This window comes from Canis lupus, chromosome 13, assembly GCF_003254725.2.
Source record: "Canis lupus dingo isolate Sandy chromosome 13, ASM325472v2, whole genome shotgun sequence".
Taxonomy (NCBI): domain Eukaryota; kingdom Metazoa; phylum Chordata; class Mammalia; order Carnivora; family Canidae; genus Canis; species Canis lupus.
Window position 1 is genome coordinate 45,414,764 of NC_064255.1, and position 22,105 is coordinate 45,436,868.

Genomic DNA, 22,105 nt, shown 5'->3' on the forward strand with positions numbered 1-22,105 from the left:
ACAGCCTATAAGTGGAACTATGGATTTGTGTACTTTTGTGCTTGTTTTTCTTTTGCTCAGTGCAATGTGTTGCAACCCATCATGCTATTTCATATATTCAAGACTATTTTTGATTTGTGTATCATTCTAGGACACATTTGATAAGGAGAAACATAAAGAGTCTGGTGTTCGGGATCAGGACATTCAACAAATAGATGCTGAGTTGAATTCAACTCGTAGTCAACTCAACCAGGTTCAAGACGAGTAAGAGGAATGCAAGTTATCTTTTTCCAAAAAGCATTGTTTGTTCTTAATTTTTAAGTTTAAAAGGAGAATAGTGGCTCATGTAAAATGTAGACATCTGCAAATAACTACTGTGTGTGTGTATGTGTGTGTGTGTGTGTGTGTGAGAGAGAGAGAGAGAGAGAGAGAGAGAAAGAGAGAGCAGAGAGCAATGTCTTTGACTCTGGGGATAAGATTTTTATATTATAATAGGATACCTAAGACCCTAGTCCCCTTGGCTCCATCCCTGGGGCTCCTTCTTCTCTAGAGGCCTATTATCAGCTTATATATATAAACAGGGGAATATTGTCACGTGATAATCTATCTTTTGAAAGAAAAACAAGATGCAAAAGGGAGAGGGTTAAAGAAAGTCAGACAAAGAGTAAAATTAAGAAAAGAGAGCAAGAGTAAGATGAAGAGGCTGCATCCATCTGTCAGACGTGTTCATTTAGGGAGTATAGACGCTTGGCTGAGAAGTCAGACTCTTTAAAGAATGAGCGTTTCAAGATTTTGGAACAATTAGTAGATAGGAAAAGTTTTTTTAAAAAGTTAAGCAATGAAAAAAAAAAAAAGTTAAGCAATGCAAGGCAGCAGCAGAGATCAAGGCAAAGCCAGGGTAGCAAGGTCAAGGAATCACTGCAAAGAAGTGCAAGCCTTGGGTTTGCACTTGAGGAAGGCAGACAACTGTGTATGAAACTGCACTCAGCCGACGTCACCCAAACCCATCAATTGGGTGTTTCTCCATTTGGAGCCCTGCTCCATTGCTGACATGGATGAGGCAGCAAGGAATTCTTTAAGGACTTGTGATGGAATAGGGTGTGGCATGCTGCCTTGTTCTCTGATGAGATTTCCTTTTCAGGAAAACATAAAAGTAATAAACATTCCCTTCTCAAAATGCATACAACAGCTTTGTGCAGTGGCAGTACTATAGCCAAGGAGGTTTATCTGAGGCACGATTGTCGCTAACTCAAAATGCATACAATAAATACAAGTGTAAAGATGAAAATCACCTGTTATCTCATCCCTGCTAACATTTTGGTTGATTTTACTCCAGACATTTTTCTTTGTGTGTGCTTGCATGCACGTGCACATGAACACACACACACACACACACACACACACACACACACAGGGTTACCTCCACACCCCTTGTGCATTTTCCAGTTGGAACTGTTGTCAATGAGCAATTTAATGGCTGCAACGGTCAAAATTTACCAATGTAATGTGCAAAAACACAATTCCTCTGAATTTCTACAACTGATTTCAACTAATATCAGCTGCTTTGGAATGAGGTGAGGAGGATAATTAAATTTACCACTTCTCTTCTGGTTTACTATAGGCCTTTTCCTGTGAATATTCAGTTAATTCCAAGTTCAAACTTCTGTTGGGGGCGCTTTCTCTCCCTTCTCTCCAGGAGTCCCCTGGGCCCTCCTCCTTCCTTAGACTGGCATCTGGAAGTAGAGGGATGCTTGCATGCTCATGAGGGATGGCTTGTGCTGGAAAGGAGGGACTTTTGATCTGGTTCTACCCTATGAGTTCTTGCTGCCTTGTTTCCTCCTGGGCACTAGAGTTTTGTGCCAAGTAAGGGTTGCTGATTTGTGGCTTGTCTGGTTAAGTCTTCTGGAGAATTTGCTGGCAAGTGCTGCTGGCCAGGCCCTCCCATTTGCCACTGGCTGTGAAGCAGGGCTTCAAGACTTTGTTGGTTTTTTACTTCTATCAGCACCAAGAGGAGCCAGGAATTCCTACTTCCCTCTCTTATCATTATGGCTCTCTAAATACCCATAAGGAGCATCAGGGGTCAAGAAAACTATGACCACATGCTTTTTAAAAAGTTTTTTTCTTTGGAAATATTTTCCAACAGAACATTTATAAGAATAGTGCTAAGAACACCCATAGACATGATCATTCACCATATTCTCTTTATCATTTGTGTCTATATATACACCCCCTCCCACAGCCAAACCCTGTATATCTCATTTGAAAGTTGCACAGAGGAAGATATTTGCTCCTTTACTTCAGATTTCCTAGTTTGTTTTAACCCACCTGTGGCTTTTATTTTTTTTAAGGCATCACAAATTGTGTTCTCTGTCCCCCATATTCTATGATAGCTAGGTCTCTCTTTTCTCCTTACTCTACCAGCCTTTTGATCAGGATGCTACCTGCTGTGGAATGAATGGCCCACCAAGGAGATTCCCCATGTCTAATCTTGTGGAGACCAGATTGGTTTTGACTCAATTTCAAATGCGCAAATTCTAATACAGTGCTGAATGGGGACAGGTCTGTCCAAGTTTGATGAATCCTCAACAAAGGAAGACTTTTAGATTTTATACTTGGTCTCCAGTTATGGATTGCATATGTCTTCATTTCCTATATCCAATCTACTGGCAAATCCAGTTGGATCTACCTCCTAAACATCTTCCACCCTTGTCCCTTTCTATTCAACCACCATCACCCTTGTTCAAGGCTCTAATACCGGTCGCCTTCCAATTGGCTACCCTGATTCCATTCTTGCTCGACTACAGTCCATTTTACACACAGAAATTTATAAAATCAGACTCCTACTTAAAAACTGTTAGTGGCCTCCTTTTACTGTTGGGAAAAAAATTCTAATCTCCTTACCAGGACTCTCCAGCCCTGTGTGATCTGGGCCTACTTCTCTCTCCACCCTCGTCTCATGCCAGGCTCCCCTCATTTAGTCTGTGGTCCCCTTTCTCACCTTGAAGCCTTTGCCTGTGCTCTTTCAGAAAAATGGAAGTCTTTCTCTGGCTCTTTGCATGGCTGGTTCTTTATTATCTTTCAGGTGTCAGCGGAAATGTGACTTTCTCAGAGTCTGTCCATGACCAGGTATATCAAAAGGTCTTTCCTTCCCTTCCCATAGTTCACAGTGATATGAGAATGGCACTTACCACAATTTGAAACTGTAAAATATCAGTTGGCATGTTCTGATCCACCAGACTGGAAGCCCCAAAGGGTTTCCGTCTTGTATTTGCTATTCTGACACTTTTGTATCTCCAGCACCCAACATTATGCCTGTCACATGGTATATTCTCAATGAATGAATAAATCTCTAATAAAAAATAAATAAAATATGTTAACTTGCTTAAAAGAATGCTTGGCACACAGATGTACCTCCTTTTCTTCTCTCTGTATATCACTCAAGAGTGCCAAATTAGCATGTACATTTGGTTGTATGTATATGTGTTCACACATGTGTACCATGTCTTGAGAAAAAAAAATAACTACTTTATTCCTGTTCATACTCTCCTTCCTTTCTTGGTCTGTTTGCTTCTTTTAATTTTTCTCTTGACAAAAACATTCATTTTTCCCCCTCCATGTATCCTTTAAAAAACCTGTAACATATTCACCTTTGAATTAAATCACAGCAATTTCCTCTTAATCTCCAGTAGTCCTATTATGAAGTTACTGCTACTTTGGCATTTTAAAAAAGACTTTAGACGTTTTGTTCATTCATTTCTCAGCTTAAAAAATATCTTCTGTGTTACAGGCACTGTCTTAGGTGCTGGGGAAAAAAGATGAATTAAAGAAAATTCTCACCCTTAAGTAGTTCACAGTGTGTTTGTAATGAGATTGTAAGTGTGAACCAAGTGTTGGAGGCACTCGGGAGAAGGGGAGACACACTCGGATTGAGAGAGTCAGGGGCGGCATTTGTACTAGAAAGCACTCACAGGATGTGTGGGCACTTGTTAGGTGGCGAGGAGAAGGAGGAGACCCGAAGGAACTTTGGGTAATCACAACACCTCTTGTACTGCCTGGTTGGCTGGAATCTGTGGGGACTTGGTAGGGATCCTGCTAGCCTCTTATTTCTCAATCTTCTTCACTGTCTAGGGAAGGACTCAAGTGTTGGGCCTTTGATTCTTCCATCTAAAAGGAAGGAAGAAGACAGGTGTTTAGATAGCAACTGCACTCTCTTAGCCTCAGGACAACTGTGATGGAAGAGCCTGGATAGTTAAGGAAGTAGGGTCCGAGAAGTCACGAAACCTTTGCCCACCCTATGATCTCTTGCTGGACTAGGGCAACTTGATTGGGAATCACTGCTCCATCCCATGTCATCCACATACTTCCATTTCTTTTTTAATTTTAGATAGACCTAAAGAAATAATATGATTTGTTATGATTTGCCTACAATGAAGAGAGTCCTTGAAGCTAGCAATGACCTAGCTATGTTGAAAAACTCAGGAAAATCATGCTAATAAGTGGTGGAAGTCAGAGGCAGGAAGACATGAAATACTTGGTAGTCAAGTGTGATTATGGAAGACTTTCCTTGTAGGTGGGCAAATAATTTTTTTTTTTTATATTTAGGAAGCCTGGGAAAATTAAGTCAAATGCAACTCTACGGTGCAAAGTAATGAAACTACTGCAGAAAATGGTATTATATTGCAGAAAATGGAGATTTTATAGGGAGAGGCAGCTTGAGGATTTGGTGTGATTAGAGCAGATAAATTAGGAGGGGGAGATGAAGGAGAACAAGTTTCTTTGCCCTTTGCATTCTAATGTTAATAATTATTACATAGCCTTTTAATGGTAGTTGCTCTGTAATGTCTTTGTGTTTGACATTGAGAAAGAGCGCTAGCATGTTTTTGCATACAAGTGCACCATAATATTTGCAATAGCATCTGATTGGATGCAGATGTCTCATAATTTGATCTTGTTTATGTTGAATTTATATCATATGCCAAAAGTTCCTGGGAGAACCTATGCCTTGATTTGGAAAGTCTGCCAATTTTGGAAAAAATCTGTCTTTAGTTATTGATTTCTCTTACAGTCTGGCTGAAACTGAAAAGACTCTTGAAGAAACCAAGAACAGATCGGCCATATCCCTTTTGGCTGCAGAGGAGGAAATAAATCAGCTAAGAAAGCAGTAAGAAAAAAAAAATGACAGGATTATTGTAGGCTGCTGATTGATCTTTGAATTTAGCTTTTTGGTGCTCCATTATAATATGAAAGAAGCTGTTCACAGAGAGGAAAGGCAGCAATATTTTTATTAATGTTTAATGTATTTTTTTCTTACTACAAAAACATTAGCTATCTACTATAGAACATTTTCAAAGTATAATAGAGTGTAAAAGGAACCCAAAGACCCTCTCGTAATTCCAGAGCCAGTTACTGTTACCATTTTGCAATTTATTCCACCGGATACATTGAAAAATAGAGTTATTGCTGCAAAATAGGCCTAAGTATACAATTTTAGATACCATCTTTTCACTTAACCTTGTTTTTTTTCTATTGCTAAGAAAAAAATACTGCAAAACTTAGTTTTAAATAGATGCACCATGTTATACTATTTAGATATCTCCCTAATATTGAATATTTTACCTTGGTACTGATTTTAAACATTGGAGATAACAACTGTGATAATTGTTGTGGCAGGTCTTAGTTTAAATTTCTGATTATTCTCTAACCATAAATTCCTAGAAGGAGAACATAAACACATGCTTTAAGGTTATACTTTCCTTGAATTTTTTAATTCAATGTATAGTTGACACTGAGTGTCCCACCAGTTTCAGATGTATAACATAGTGACTCGACAACTCTGTGCCTTATGCTAGGTTCGCCACAAGTGTAGCTCCCATCTGTCACCCTTCAATGCTATTATAATGTCAGTGACTATATTCCCTATGCTGTGCCTTTTGTTCCTGTGACTTATTTATTTCAGATGTGGAAGCCTATACTTCCCTTTCCCCTTCATCCCCTTTGCTCGTCTCCCACACTTCTTCTCTCTGACAGAACCACTTTGTTCTCTGTATTTATGGGTCTGTTTCTACTTGTTTGTTTATTCATTTGTTTTGCTTTTTAAAATTTCACATGTAACTGAAGTCTTCTCATATTTACCTTTCTCTTTCTGACTTATGTCACTTGGAATAATACCCTCTAGGTCTATCCATGTTGTCACAGAGGGCAAGATTTAGTTCTTTTTTATGGCCGAGTAATATTCCATTGTATATGTGTGTGTATATCTAATGTGTGCATATACATATGTATGTATATATACATGTGCATATATGTTGATATCATATCATATCACATCACACCACATATACATATACCACATCTTGATCCATTTATCTATCAATGGACATGGGTTGCTTCCATATCTTGGCTATTGTAGATAATGCTGCGATAAATATAGACGTGCATATATCTTTTCAAATTAGTGTTTTTGTTATCTTTAGGTAAATACCCAGTAGAGGAATTACTACATTTCAATATTTAATTTTTTGAGGAGATTCCATAGTGTTTTCCACAGTGGCTGCACCAATTTACATTCCTACCAGCAGTGCACAAAGGTTCCCTTATCTCCATGTCCTTGCCAGCATTTGTTATTTCTTGTCTTTTTCATTCCAGCCAATCTGACAGGTATAAGGTGATATACCTTCCTTGATTTTAATTTTGATTTTTCCTCCCAAAAGCAAGTGGAGAGTTATATTAAAACACACACACACACGAAGACCTTTTTTGCTGCCTTCACACATGTTCCATTGTTCTGATTTCTTTGGGAACACCACCACCAACATTGTAGCTGGGAGTAGTTTTCTGTTTTCCACTTCTATCTCCCCTCTCACCATCATTCTCTTTCTTTTTTACTCTTTTTATCTTTATTTGCATTTATTCTATGCAGAATTTACTCCCGAACCAGTTTCTGTTTCTTCAGTTTCTTCTAGGATATCTTTTTCTTCTGTGTAACCTTCTCTTCTGGCTTAGGAACAGTCTGCTCTTTTCCAGTAAGGACCATCTCAATGTGGCTGGGAGAGCTCACGTATGGGTGGATCCGACCACAAGTCTCGTTAAGTTCTATGCCTCATCTTGGGGGTTTTGTTCACCTGGATGGGCTCAAAGCCCAGAGAATCTCCATCAAAACCCTTCAGTTCAGCATTATTCTCTGCATTTTTAAGTATAAAAATTCAGAACTCTTCTTGAGCCACCAGCCCAGTGTCTAGCCCAACTCTTTGGCCCGGGCACACCTGCCAACTCCACCAGTGTAGTGACAGCATGGCACATGCTGCTTCTGCAAAGTGATATCTTCAGATACTTGGTGGCTTTTTGGAGATGCATGCCCTTGATGGCCTGGGCAGCTTCATGTGGGTTCCTAAAGTGAATAGAAAGATCTGAACCTCTTGATTTGCATGATTTTGCAGGTTTTTCTGGGTCAAGTGACTAGCGAACCATTTTCAGAGGTCACCCCAGCCTGCTTAGGAGAAGAACTCTCACTGTCATGTTCATCTCTTATTTCCTACTTGATAGACCTTCTCAATTTCTTTGATCCTATAATTCGATGATTTCCTGTAGTAGCGATTCTGTTCTTTACTGTTTGCAGCAGCTTTTAATTCTGCTATTGCATCGTTAGCTTCTCTGTGTCCTCCTTAATCTTAGCCCTTATTTTTTCATCTTATATCATTGTCCTTTTCATCACAGCACCTTCTCTTTGTGTGGCTTTGCTGTTTTAGGGAGTCAAACCTTTTTGTATCTTTTAGGGAGTCACACCTTTTTGTGTCTTTACAAGGATGACAACTTTATTTCCGAAGCTTTGTTTCTAGAATACATTATTTTTGTAAATTCACCCTTCCACTTCTGTATTGTCATTTCCTCCCATATTCCACCTGTCCAGAGAATCCAAGAGCTAGGAGATTGCTTCTCTGGCCAGCTTCTGGACCTAGGTTTTGAAGGTCAAATGCTTCCAGAGTTCTATGCAGTTAAGACCAGCCTAATAGAAACCAGGGTGACTATAGGCCCACTCTGCTTTTGCTAGAGGATCTGCATACATATTCCTTTTTCAGAAGCCTTCTTCTCTTTTTTCTTTCTTTTTAAATATTTTATTTATTTATGAATATTTATTCATGAGAGACACAGAGAGAGAGGGAGAGACATAGGCAGAGGGAGAAGCAGGCTCCTGCAGGAAGCTCAATGTGGGACTCCATCTGGGATCACAAGCTGAACCAAAGGCCGATGCTCAACCACTGAGCCGCCGGGAGCCCCCTGGAGCCTTTTTTGCGTGCAAGCTGCAGACATGGGTGGCATTCTGACCCTGGCAGTCTGCTCCTTTCTGATTTGTGTTGGTTGCTTGTGAGTTTTCCAGCGCAGTAATGGCATTGCTAAGTAGAGTAGCCTCTGTTACCACATATGCCAGTTGTTGCTATTACCTTTCCTCCATTCTTCCCTCTTTCTCTTTTCTTTCCTCCTTAATTTTTGTTTTCTGCCCAGGCTTAAATCTCTTCAAGCCCAGGAGGACTCCCGCCACAGAAGCACAGAGCATAAAAGTGTGGAGCTGCGGGGTGCAGAGCCTCGAGCCTCAGAGCAGAGGAAGTTGGACCAGCGAAGCATCGACAAGAGGAACCCAGACCAGCGGACCGAAGTGATTTTTGATTATGAGAAACAGCTCCGAACCCTGAAGGATGAGATAGCTGTTCTGTCTGCTGAAAAATCTGTGCTTCAAGGAAGGTCTGACAAATACTTACAGATCTTTTCATTTCAGTTCCTTTCAGTAGTGGTAAAAGCGTGGCTTGGAAAAAAAGTGAAATGACATCCAGAACCCAAACCCCCACAATATTTGAATTGTAGAGGGATTATTTTCTCTAACTGCACCCTTCTAGAGAGAGAGAGAATACCTCTGCTTGGACACTAATTAATTTGGGGCTGACGTGGAAGCGCAAGGAATGAAACTGAGAGCTAGGCAAGAGGAGAGGATGGTTCTTTGGCTCGAGAGCAGATCTGGGTGCACCTGTCATGCATGGGCCATACCCATGCTGAGAGAATATTCCATAATATGAGGGTCCTGTTCTCTGAGGCCTGGGAGTCCTCCCTCTGGGATGGCCATCTGTCATTTTACTTCCTGTATCTCATTTCATTTGATGGAGTGTGTAGGTAAGTGTTCTCGTGACATCTCTTTCTACGGATGGACAGAAGGTTAAGACAGGTCGTTCGGAGTTAAGTGAGGACAAAGCAGGATGTTTCTCTTGGAGCATTTTCCTTGTTCTTTTTAACACCCACCACCTCCCTCAGCCCCACAACATGCCCTGATCCAAACTGTCAAAGGCACCCCCACACCTGGTCCCCAATCCCCCTATATGCCACCTTGGCCTTTCTTGGTTTTGGGAGTCAGTCTGGCATGCTGTGCTGATACCAGCTTGTCTTGGCTCCCAAGGACCGATTCTGTGCAAGTCTGCCTAATTCTGAGTTCAATGTGATGTCACATTAGTAGCTGGAAATTGGCCCTGGTGGCAGTATTTCCTGCACCCTGGAAATTGTCAAACCACACTGGAGGGCTTTCCCTCTGTCCCTCCTTCAGAGTGGGCTTTGTATTACTGTTTGCTCCATAGTTTCTTCTACACCTCCCTCCTTGGGGGCCCAGTGCCCCCCCCCCCTTTTTTAGGATTTTATTTATTTATTCATGAGAGACACAGAGACAGGGAGAAGCAGGCTCCCTATAGGAAGCCTGATGCGGGGCTCGATCCCTGGACCCCGGGATCATGACCTGAGCCAAAGGAAGATGCTCAACCACTGAGCCACCCAGGCGCCCCGTCCATTGCCTTTGATGCCGTTCATTGATACCCTGCTTTACATTCACCCAGTACTTGCACATCTATTCTTAGCTCCACTCCCACCCAGAAATAGGGCGAACACATTGTGGGTGAGAACTTAGGCTTTGGAGAGGCGAGCCAACGGTGCCACTGCGATAGAAGGAGAACTCAGATCTTTCTCATTGTTCAGTGGTCATCCTGTTTAGACCATATGGCCCGTGATCTGTTCGTACCCCCAAGGCTGGGGTAAGAAGTCAACTGATCTCTTTAATGCTGGCTCTTGCTAGCAGTGCCACTTTACTTGGGGACCCTATTGACTCTTCTGAGCCTCAGAGCTCCGCAGCCCTAACAGGGCCAGCGATCAATGTTGAGCTTGCAGGGCCGCTGAAAGAATAACCTGGGGTGCCAGTTCCCCATGCTTATTTAGAGCATCTGACCGCAAATGTACTGGATGCCTGGCGGAGAGGTCTGGGGGGCACCTGCTTCCCCTGCACGGCTGACGGGCATCACTGGCAGTTCAGGTGGCCGGGGAGGAGGGAGGAGCGCATCAGCCTGCCTCTCCCACCGGTTCTTGCCAACAGGTCGGCCAGGAGCCGGACGCCCAGCCCTGCCCCTCACAGCCGCAGCCGCAGCCAGAGCCGCAGCCGGTCCACCAGCCCCTCCACCGCCGTGGCCAAGATCAGGACCCCGTCCCCGAATCACGCCAAACTGTCCAGTGTGGCCCGCAAGGCTGCCCTCCTGTCCCGGTTCAGCGACGCCTACTCCCAGGCCCGCCTGGATGCGCAGTGCCTGCTGCGGCGCTGCATCGACAAGGCTGAGACGGTGCAGAGGATCATCTACATCGCCACCGTGGTAGGTGACACCTGCGCCACGGGCAGACAGCGCTTGGGTGACCCGAGCATACAGCCGGGAAGGACCCGTTGACCCTGAGGTCGCAGAGGGAGGAGGGGGGGATTTCCATCTGCTTCCTTCCTTGCCTGTTGGCTTCTTTGCTTCTTCCTTCCTTCCATTACAAATATTTGGGATGAACAGTTACTCACAATCAAGAACAACTCGGGTCTATGAATATTTGTGTCGACCAGACATTTGTCATAGCAGATGGATCCATAAGTATAGGATTATCTCAAATGCCTGTATCCTATATTGATTTGCGCTGGGCCCTCCAATGTGTGCATATGTACACTATTGAGATGGTGCAGCTATGGCTATCGTTTGATTGCTATTTCCTCTCATTCTCCAAAACCTCAGAAGGCTGTGCTTGTGTTAACTCTTCTGTTTATTTAAGTAGGAGTAGTTACTAAAATTGCTAGTACATCGGCTCCTTGAGTATGGCAGGTTGAAGATGCTCATACATAAACCTTAATTCTCAAAGCCAAAGGTATTTGTTTTGTGAGTACTGAGATACGAAGGGTCCGTTATGAGACACGAGAACAATCCATGTTTGTTTATTTATTTATTTATTTATTATTTATTTATTTATTTATTTATCTATCTATCTATCTATTTATTTATTTATTTATTTATTTATTTATTTATTTTAACTATCCATATTTAAAAACAAAACAAAACCTACTGGGATGAGAACAGAATTATCAGAGCCTTCTGAACTTTATCCTGTAGTATTCATTTATTTCAGGGTTCAGCAGACTAGGACCCATGGGCCAGAGCTAGTCCTGGCCTGTATTTCTAAGAAAAATCCCACCTGAGAGCTAAGAATATGAAGAATGGCTTTACATTTTTAAATGATTGTCAAAAAAAAAAATGTGACAAGAGACTGTATGTATTTTAGGCAAGACTGAGATATTTATTCTCTGGCTCTTTGCGAAAAAAGTTTGCCAACCCTGGTTTATCTCATTAAGAGGTCGGCTAAGGTTCTGTAAGCTTAAGGGGCATGTCTTTCACGTGTAACTGAGTTTCCTTGGTGCCTACTATATAACAGACATTTAATAAATGCTTGTTGAATTAATATATGCCAGGGAACATGCCAGATGCTTGATAAGTGTCTTTGTATAACATAAACACTGATAATTTCTTTTCTGGACCAGTAAGATGACATTGCTGTAGGATCATAGGATCAACCAGCACTTTTATTATTATTTTTTAAAGATTTACTTATTTGAGAGAGAGAAAGAGAGAGAGAGAGAGCGAGAGAGAGCGCAAGCATGGGGAAGGGCAGAGAAAGAGGGAGAGAAGCAAGCTCCACTAAGCATGGAGCCCCACGCGGGACCCGATCCCACGACCCTGAGATCATGACCTGAGCCAAAATTAAAAGTCTGATGCTTGACTGACTGAGCCATGCAGGTGCTCCTAACCAGCACTTTTTAAGTGTTGATGCAACCACAGATGATCTGTTTCCTTGAACCTCTGCACTGTCCTGCCTCCCACACTCAGAATTAGCAGAGCAATGAGCAAATGTCTTGAAATTAGTGAACATGCATAGTTGTATATGTATTTATGTACTTTTCAAAATTGAGATCTGCGTTTTCTCCAAGATTAAAATTAGTTTTGACCAACTGTATTTAGTGTTCAGAAGACCCATGTGATGTTGAATTTTTGGTGAGTAGTCTTTCTTCATTCCTTGCCTCGGACCTCTTCCCTCCTCTTCTTCTACCTAATAAATTTGCTGCATTTTTACCTGCAGGAGGCATTCCATGTAGCTAAAATGGCATTTAGACATTTCAAGATCCGTGTGAGGAAATCGTTGACACCATCTCTGGCGGGGTCGAATAACTTTGAGGATGCCGTCTTGGATTATATCATTTGTCATCTTGATCTATATGATTCCCAAAGCAGTGTTAACGTAAGTGCTGGGTCTCTTGGCGTGACTGGTTTGCTGCTGCTCCTCTTTACGTGGAATACTAGTAATTCAGAAATCCCATGCTCGGCATTTCTTGTATGTAATGGGATAGCAGAAATGAGGAGCATCCAATTGACTTTGTATAAGCAGTCATTAACGGATATTTCTTAGACATTTTATGGGGAACCTTTATAGTTCTATTTTTAGATGGGTTCTTTTTTTTTAAAATAAATTTATTTTTTATTGGTGTTCAATTTGTCAACATACAGAATAACACCCAGTGCTCATCCCGTCAAGTGCCCACCTCAGATGGTTTCTTAAGATTGGAGATAGAATGCCATAGTGCTTAAGAGCAATGGCTTGAGGGACAATATAGATTTGCAACCTGGCTGTGCCACTTACTAGCTATGTGACCTTGCACATTTACTTAACCTTTGTGCTTTAGTTTTCCAGTCTTTAATTTTTTTTTAATTTTTAAGATTTTACTTATTTATTTACTTGAGAGACAGAGAGTGTGGGTGAGCATGAGCTGGGAGAGGGGAAGAGGGGAAGAGAGGCAGACCCCCCACCAAGCAGGGAACCTGATGTGGGGCTGGATCCCAGGACTGTGGCCTCATGACCTGAGCCCAAGGCAGATGCTTAACCAACTGAGCCACCCAGGCGTCCCAGTTTTCCAGTTTTTAGTTGGGAGCAACAATGGTCATGACCCCACAGAGTTCCTATACTTGCCTAGAATAGAAAAATGAGGAAATAATAAATAAAAGCCACTAAGGGTGTTTGCTTTAGTTTTGGGGGGAGACTCTCTTGGCTTTTAGCATGCCATTTGTCCCCTGCATCATCTTTTCTCCTTTCCCATCAGTGAGTCTTTCGCTTCAGCACATGTGCGGCTTTTCTAGTTTATGATATTCTGACCCATTTGCTCTTTCCCACCACCCACCGGTCATAACCCCCTTTGGGTGTCAGAGCTTCTTGTCACAGGTTGGTAACAAGGCGATGCCATCTTTTTGTTTTTCAGGATGTAATCCGAGCCATGAATGTCAATCCCAAGATTTCATTTCCTCCTGAAGTTGACTTTTGTCTCCTCAGTGACTTCATCCAGGAGATATGCTGCATTGCCTTTGCAATGCAGACTTTAGACCCACCCCTAGATATCGCATTTGGGGCAGATGGAGAAATTTTTAATGATTGCAAGTAAGAGACATAAGAGCAGAAGCTAAGGGTTGTTTTTTTTCTTTTTAATAAATAATCTTTTCTCTATTTTCTGGAAACAATTTAGGGAAAAGAACTCTGGGTGGGGAAATCAACAGAAAGAACCTGGCTTCCAGGGCCTGCTCTATACTTCTCTGTACCACAGGCCAGACCCCTCTCCTGGGGTCACTTTCTTTCTCAGTCAAATGTAATTCAGAGGTGATGTTATCATTTTCATTGAATGCATTAGTCTTGGGGAGAACTAATGAATGCCTGGAGCCTGTCTAGAACACTTTTTAAAAAGGTGCTATCTACCTACAAATGTGTATTACTTTTTATTGGTTTCTACTGCATTATTTAGGCCATGTTTCTCAAAGTATGGCATATAGATCACTTGTGTCAGAATTACTCAAATCTTGTTAAAAAGGCAGGTTCCTGGATCACACTCTATGATATTTTATGCAGTAGGTCTGGGGTGGGGCTCAAGAGTCTGCCATTTAACAAACACCTAGGTGTTCCTTATCACACAAGCATTTGAGAATGTGTGCTCTAGACTCTCTAGGACCATTAGATTTCTATCAACTTTTACATGGTACATGTTTCCTTTATAAATTAGAAGAAATTAATTTAAAACATTTTACTGAAATTTTATGGGATCTCATGATACAGCTAGAGATTATTGGGAAGAGGGCAAGCTAGTGGTTAAGAACACTCTGAGGCTTGAGGCTCTGGTATCAGGCTGCTTGGGTTCAAATCCCAGCTTTACCACCAATTAGCTCTGTAACTCGGGGCATGCTATCTAATTTGTCTGTTGCTTAGTTCCCTCTTTGTCATATAGGGGAAATAATGATACCTGTTTCCTAGGGCTGGAGAAGGTCAGTTGACTTCATTCAGATAAAATACTTAGACGCTGCTTGGCATGTAGTGAGCTCTCAGGAAATGTTAGCTTTTGGTGTTTGTTCAGTCTGCAGAGTTAATGGGGCGGTGACCCAGTCCCTACAAGCTATTGATGACAGAGACTACATACCTTTCTTTTGCTTATCAAATTCACAGTGATGGTGTTTCCAATTGCCTTTTAGCTTGCCATATTTTCCTGCCATTGCCCTGTTTCTATTTTCTTTCAGATCATTGCTCCTAACATGTGTCCACTCATGGAAGAGCTGGTATTCGAACATTACACTGCAATTGATCTTTTTGATTTCTTTACAGAACATGTTATCTTATTCCCTCTTCCTTTATTCCTTTCTCCTTTGTAGAATGCATAGAACCACTCAGAAATGTGTACCCACTTTAGTTTATGGAACCTGCACATTTCACAGAGGGCCTGTGAGGGCCTCCTGCTTCCATGACTTTAATCAGATGTAACCTGTTGCTTCTTGGGGCACTCTGTAGCCTGTACATCTGGAAGACTGTAGAGCTGAATCTAGAGTTCCTAATGATGACTATTTGGTTCTACTTCAAGGACTTCACAAAACAACTTTAATGCTTTTTTTTTTTTTTTTAAACCCTGACACCCTTTCATGTATTTGAAGCAATTACTCAGATCTTCCTTCTTCTGGTTTCATGGCTTTGGGCTTTTCTATATAAAGGGGATTTGAGACTTCTTGATACATCAGTTTCTTTGGCCTATGCTCCATGCTCTTCTGAGTATTCCTTTTTAAGTGTCCACACTGAGTGTAGTCCCCTGCTTTGAACTGAGCAGCTTAGAGAGACCAATACTCTTGCCATTCTTATTCTCCATTAATCCAGCTAATTTGTACCAGTTTTTTTTAGATGTATAACACTGTTGTTGATTGTTTTGAATTCAACTGAAACCTGTTATTTTACTTGTGCTTGTGTGATTAAGCCTTTATCACCTCTATCTGTGCAATTATACGCTTTTTAGACTCAATTTTAGGACCTCATATGTATCCACATACGTTGTGTCCTATTAGATTCAATTTATTGTTCTTGTCTGTTGAGCTATTTTTTTTGAAACTATCATTTGTTTCTTCTTTCCTACTCATCCCTAGCCTTTGAGTGATTTTTCTATAGTTCACACAGATCATTGATGAACATGTTACTTAGAAAAAGATTGAGAGAGAGCACCTTCATTCAAGGTCTTATCGACTCACTAATTATTTCACTTTGGATAAGATCATTGAACCAGTTTCTGATCGACCTACTTAAGTCAATCATCCACCTTTTTTTCTCTTATTTTGCCCACAAAGATAGCATATGAAGTCTTTCAGGATGCCTATAGGACTTCAGATGGTCTCCATCTCAAGTGTTTCCCTGAACTGTAACTTATTTTTTAATTCTTAAAAAAGATTTTATTTGTTTATTCATGAGACACACACACACACACACACACACACACACAGAGGGGGGTGGAGACATAGGCAGAGGGAGAAGCAGGTTCCATGCAGGGAGCCTGATGTGGGACTCGATCCCGGTACTACAGGATCACGCCCTGAGCTGAAGGCAGACGCTCAACTGCTGAGCCACCCAGGTGTTCCTGAACTGTAACTTGTAATTCTGAGAAGGAAAGGACCGAGTTTCGTCTAACATGACTTGTTCTATGTGAGTCCATGTTAGGTCCGTGTTATCATTGGTTCCTATTCTAAGAGCCCAGAATCATGTCTTTAATAACACAATCAGGATCCATATTTATCTAGTCTGAGTGTAATAAAAAATGAAAATTTACACTGATGTCCTCCCTTTATGCTACATCAATTGCTTAATGTCTCTTCTTTGTTCTTTTGTGTGTTTAAAATAGGTACCGTCGCAGCTATGACTCTGACTTCACTGCTCCCTTGGTCTTCTATCATGTGTGGCCTGCTCTCATGGAGAATGACTGTGTCATTATGAAGGGAGAAGCTGTCACCAAGAGAGGGGCTTTTGTACGGTGGCCTTGCATAGTGACAATTCATCCCCAGTGTTTGATTCACAAGTTCGAGAACATTTATAAATCCAGAGATTCTATAGAGGAAGTCTAAAGACTTGCTTGACAACGTTTCATACAAAGGAGAGGAGAGGGACTGGCTGGGAAAAAGAGATTCTTTTCTTTGATTCTTCCATGATTCTTCATAATTTTTGGGCATTAACTTCTTTGTTGGCTTTATTTATAAGATGGAACAAGCCATATGTGCCTCCTCCATCTTAGAAATATGCTATTATAAGGGCAAACCTCCTTGAGCTCATCTTATTGGCAGCCCTCTATGATTCTAAGCATTTGGAAGTGATCAATGAACTTTCAGGATACAATTGGCCAAATTTTTATTGACAAATTCCATTTTTGGAAAAGAGGAATTTGCTCTGTTTTTCTCTCCTTGGTATGATGTGTTCTGAACATGGTAAAATTTGGGCAGCCTTCAAAACGGACTGTATGTATGAAAGTGTATTACTGTGTGTTCCTGTGGGGGTTGGGCGGCCATGGGGGCTTGAATATTCTGTATAATATACACAATGGGGTTTTTTTTATCCTGCCCTTCCTAGAAATAATTAAGAGAATTCTGAAGGGAAGTTCTTCAGTCCAGTGCAAAGCCACCATCTGGCTGGTCTCAGTTCCTGTTCTCTTTGAGAAAGTAGGAAAGTGCTTCAATGGCAAACATTTCACACATGTAAGGGAGTACAGGACCAGCATATTTTAAAAGAACTTAAGGGTTTTTTCAGCTTAAACATCCCACTATAGTGAACAGTATCTCAATAAAATATTTTGTGCTGTGAAAGTTGAACCTACAGAAATCAGGTTGGGCTGATATGACAGCCACACATTGTCTATGATGAATGGGCTTGGAAAACATGCTTCTAGCTCCTGCAACTATCACTTTCTGTTAAGAAATTGAAATTTTAGAGTCTCTGTAGTGCAATTCAGAAGGGAGGGAGAGGGAATAGCCACTATTCATGTATTCTACGTCAAATAGGCATTTTAACTTCCTTCTTCCTCTCCTCAAGCATATTGCCAACATTTTTCCCAGCTTAAACTCCCAAGACAAAATGTGAAAAACCTAAAAAGAAGTACTTGGAATAAAGGAAAAAACTGAATGAAGGGAAATTTGTAAGAAGGATTTTGCAAGTAAAATCTCATTATAGTGAATCTAGTTTTTTATTCACTTATTTATTCACTCCCTTCCTCAGTCATTAATTCATTTCATTCAACAATATTTATTTATTCAATAGTTATATGTGACCCAAGCATATATAGTTTAGGTGCTGGGGATTCAGCAATGAACAAAAGAGATCCAAATCCCTGCCCTCAGGGGGCTTACATTCTCTGACACTTGCATGCTTGAATGTAATTTCTAACAATTTATTCATCAAAACAATATTCTAGCACCAAGAATTTGAATATTCCAAAGCTGTTGCAATGGGAAGTGCCCTTAAAATTATTGTCAAATATTGGGCAGCTGTAAGAAATGAAGAGTGTATCCCATGGTGATTGATGCCCAGTAATGGGCAAGTGTAATCATATCAGCAAAACCTCTTGGTCTGTGGGATATGCATATTGTTTTAAGCCATGTGAACTTTCACAAACTACTATTTCTCTCTTTTTTTTTAGTGGAATTCAGTGCGATCTGTAAGTCGATGTCGAAGCAGGAGTTTAAGTCCCATCTGCCCCCGTAGCCGTATTGGTTTAAGCACGGTATATATCTAATAATTTTACACAAAGCATCTTATAGTTGACACTTCTATCTCCAGTAGTCACCTATAAAAGAGGTGATTATAGGTCTATAGGTAGAAAGAGAACCGGTTGCAATAACCCCAAACTGATTTTTATGCTCCCTTGGGCTAAGGAATGTATCATTCAAGGAAGAAGGAAGTAAAAGTTGAGTTTTTCTTACTTACTTCAAAGAATAGGGATCCCTGGGTAGCGCAGTGGGGATCCCTGGGTGGCGCAGTGGTTTAGCGCCTGCCTTTGGCCCAGGGTGCGATCCTGGAGACCCGGGATCGAATCCCACATCAGGCTCCCGGTGCATGGAGCCTGCTTCTCCCTCTGCCTGTGTCTCTGCCTCTCTCTCTCTCTCTCTGTGTGACTATCATAAATAAATAAAAATTAAAAAAACAAAAACAAAAAAAAAACAAAGAATAATAGACTTTACATATCTTGTAGTTTTATTTTTGTTTTGGAATGAGCAACAGATCTAGTTTTCTGAATGGAGAATGGGAGTGATCTAAACACAGATCCTTGGTTCCTCTTCAACTTATTTCGTGAATTTGGAGAAATTCCTCAAATGGTCTGGATTTCAATACTGTATATAGGGCATTGCAGGTATTAATTTTCCTCCACACTTCAAAGTAGGAAGAATAACATTGGGCTCCTTGTGTATGAGTTCTTGGGAGGATTATTAATACCTCTGTCAAAAAAATAGCAGCCAAAACATTTCTAAAAACCAAAAACATTATTATGATTCACCACTGTTGATTTATTCAACAAATAATATTTAGTCAATGCCTTTTGAATACAGGGCTGGACCAAGACACCTGGACACCAGATAGGCTAAAAATTTGCTGTTCCTTCAAATAAAAATTCATTATATATTTGTTCAATCTTGCTTTAGGGAGACTGATGGAGGAGAATCACACCTGACAGGGTTCCACTTCTCTGAAATTATCTCTAGTAATGCAGCTCTAGCTATAAACTTCTGAAACTCCTTCTGTAAAACAAAATGAAACCAACTGCCCTCCACCTTCCATTAATAAGATCTACTTTTCTGAGTTTAGTGAGCACCTATTACTTCAGCATGCTCTTTATCAACTATTCCTTCCTTTTCTGATGGATGCTAGATTTGGAGGGGGGACACAACAATGATGAAAACATGGTCTCTTCCTTGAATGGTTTTCCATACAGGAAGATCAATATGATTTAAACCAAGTAACTGAGTGCAGTATATGCCACCATCCATACCAGATGCGCGAAGGACTAGAGCCAGGCAAGGAGGTAGGGATTCTTTCTGGACTTGGTAGTGAGGTGGGCGAGTTGGTACTTGATCTAGCTTTTTAGAATGTGTGGAATTTCAATGAGCTGGGAAACTGAGAAGGAATATCCAGAAAAAGGAAATGGCCTGAGAATGGAAAAGGCACGTATCTGACACAGATCTTTTGCTCTTGGCAATTTTAATACAACTCACTTATCCGTATTCATGAATAAGTATTTACAGTGGATAGAAGCAAAAGGATAGTGCATTTAATGGACTGATAAGTAAAAAGGAAATCTTGAGAGTTTTATCCTGGAAGAATCACAATCTCCTTATTCTAAGAGGACATGGCTTATCAAAAACCAGTATCACACACCTATCGTGCTTACAGACATGGCAAATTTTTCCTCTGGACTCCCACTGGATGGCTTGTTGGTGGGCAGTATCCCTCACATAAAGCCCTTATGCATGTTTCCCACCCCTTCTTTCTCTTTCCTGCTTTGTGCCCAAGGAGAACCAAATAATTTCAACTTTAGATGAGAATAAAATATATTCTTTTTTTTTTTTTTTAAAGTAGGCTCCATGTCCAATGTGGAGCTTGAACTCCTGAACCTGAGATCAAGAGTCACATGCTTTATCAACTGAGCCAGGCAGGCGCCCCTAAAATACATTATTAATGGTGAGACTGTTGCCAACTTTCTGTCCCTTTCCACCATCCTCTCCTTACAATGACTGGGTACACCTGGAAAATAAAATACAAATATTTATAGTTAGTCTGATTTTGGCATTTGAGGTCTTGATGCATCCAGAACAGCTTTCATCTTTGTTAGTGTCTATTTATATAAAGTTTTTGAAAGCTCAGAGCAAGAATATTGCTTCTAGTCATTTATTTCTGAGCTGTAACAGGTTTATAGGTATAGGTGGTGGCTTTTGCTTAGTGAAAGCAAATGTGATATTTGGAAAGTGATTCTTTCCTGGCTTCCCAGTGACCCTCCTTAATAGGACAGGGTTTCAGACACATGACAGGATTCATATAAAAATCTGATACAGAGTATTTGATCATTTTAGCTTGAATTAGTTCATTGTACTACCACTAATAATTATTTTCTGGAAAGCATTGAATTCAATATGGCCACTGTGCATCCAATCTCAAAGTCTTCAGGCACCATTAAAACAAACAAACGAACAAACAAACAAGTAAACAAAAACACTTAGGCCACTGAGCTCAGATTTTAATGAATGACATAATTTAAACCAAATTGAGTGCCCGTATACTTCAGGGCATATAAAAGGAATTGAATTGTTCTACCTTAGATGTGATGTCATCATTCTAAAGTGCCTCAGAACAACTAGCTAAGTGGTTTTAGAATAAAATGTCACAGGGATTCATTCTTTGAGCTTCCCCTACTGTGTCATTCACGTTACTCTTTTATATTTTCAGCTATCTCGAAGCCGGAGCCCTTCTCCAATAAGATGTGGATTGCCAAGTAAGTGGGATGCTTTAGCTGGAACAAGTTTTCTGCATTTTAATGCTCTTTTTAGCACTCAGCACTGGGGACCAAAATGAATGTTTTGCTTCCCAGGGAACTCATCTCTAACTTCCATCTCACACCTTTCATTTCTGGGGCTTCTCATTGATGCTGGCCAAGCAAGTCCCATGGGTGACACAGGAGAAGCCTCCACTTGAGAGGCTTTATCCCTATAAACCCAGCTTGACCACCCTAGTTTCATTTAGGTCCTTCCAAAAGAAAGTCTAAGAAAGTGACCATAATCCCAAACTGTTTGTTTTTCTCCCTAGGGTTTTAAGGCCACCCGACATGTTCCTTTGCCACAGTACATCTGCAACAGCCAACTTTCCCAGCATCTCTATCTCCTCTGCCTGCCTCAGAACTCACTTAAGATAATGTGAAAACGCAATTCTGTGTATCACTCCACACAGAGAGTTAAATGTTTTGGCTTAGCGTGCTTGTAACGTCAGACATACTGCATTTTATTTTATTTTATAGATACAAATTCCATTAATTTGATAAAAACGATTGCATAGGTGTTTAGGATCATATTCATTTGAAGCAAAGTCCATCACAGAGATTCAGGGTTTTAATCTTCAGAGACTAGGGCTTTTTAGGGCAACCATACAAATTAAAGTGGAAGATCTTTACCATGTGGGGTTCAAAAGACAGAGTCAGTTTAGTTTACAGATTGGTCATAAATATTGTAATTGCTGGTATGGGCTTAAGGCTAGAAAACGATGTTGAGTGTTTTAATTTTCTTTTGTTTGGAGGACAGCTCTAATCCTAGGCTGGGGAATTTGTGGTAGCAGTGACTTCAGGCTACAGGTAGATGGCGATGATTGCAGAGATTATAGATCATGGGCTTGCTTGTCTTTTCCTACTTTGAGGATGCCCAGTTTGGTTTTAGTTGGGTTCCAA

At 40.8% G+C, this 22,105-nt stretch overlaps 1 protein-coding gene across 3 annotated transcripts in view; it reads left to right on the top strand.

Moving 5' to 3' along the window:
• The window catches only part of SPATA18 (spermatogenesis associated 18), a 36,909-nt gene extending 15,256 nt beyond the window's left edge, over positions 1–21,653 (top strand). Inside the window, exons 4-13 of one of the 3 annotated variants that reach the window (XR_007401672.1) lie at positions 131–243; positions 5,045–5,140; positions 8,479–8,715; positions 10,376–10,646; positions 12,436–12,594; positions 13,607–13,782; positions 16,538–16,711; positions 18,320–18,403; positions 21,118–21,163; positions 21,475–21,653. Coding sequence is in view for 2 of the 3 variants with exons in the window: in XM_025435714.3 (XP_025291499.1) it covers positions 131–243; positions 5,045–5,140; positions 8,479–8,715; positions 10,376–10,646; positions 12,436–12,594; positions 13,607–13,782; positions 16,538–16,661; positions 18,320–18,403; positions 21,118–21,163; positions 21,475–21,482 (1,314 nt within the window). In the remaining variant the exon portion in view is untranslated. The remainder of the gene's footprint in view (positions 1–130; positions 244–5,044; positions 5,141–8,478; positions 8,716–10,375; positions 10,647–12,435; positions 12,595–13,606; positions 13,783–16,537; positions 16,712–18,319; positions 18,404–21,117; positions 21,164–21,474) is intronic. The other 2 variants (XM_025435714.3, XM_025435715.3) reach the window with 2 other exon arrangements.
• Positions 21,654–22,105: the final 452 nt, after the last annotated feature.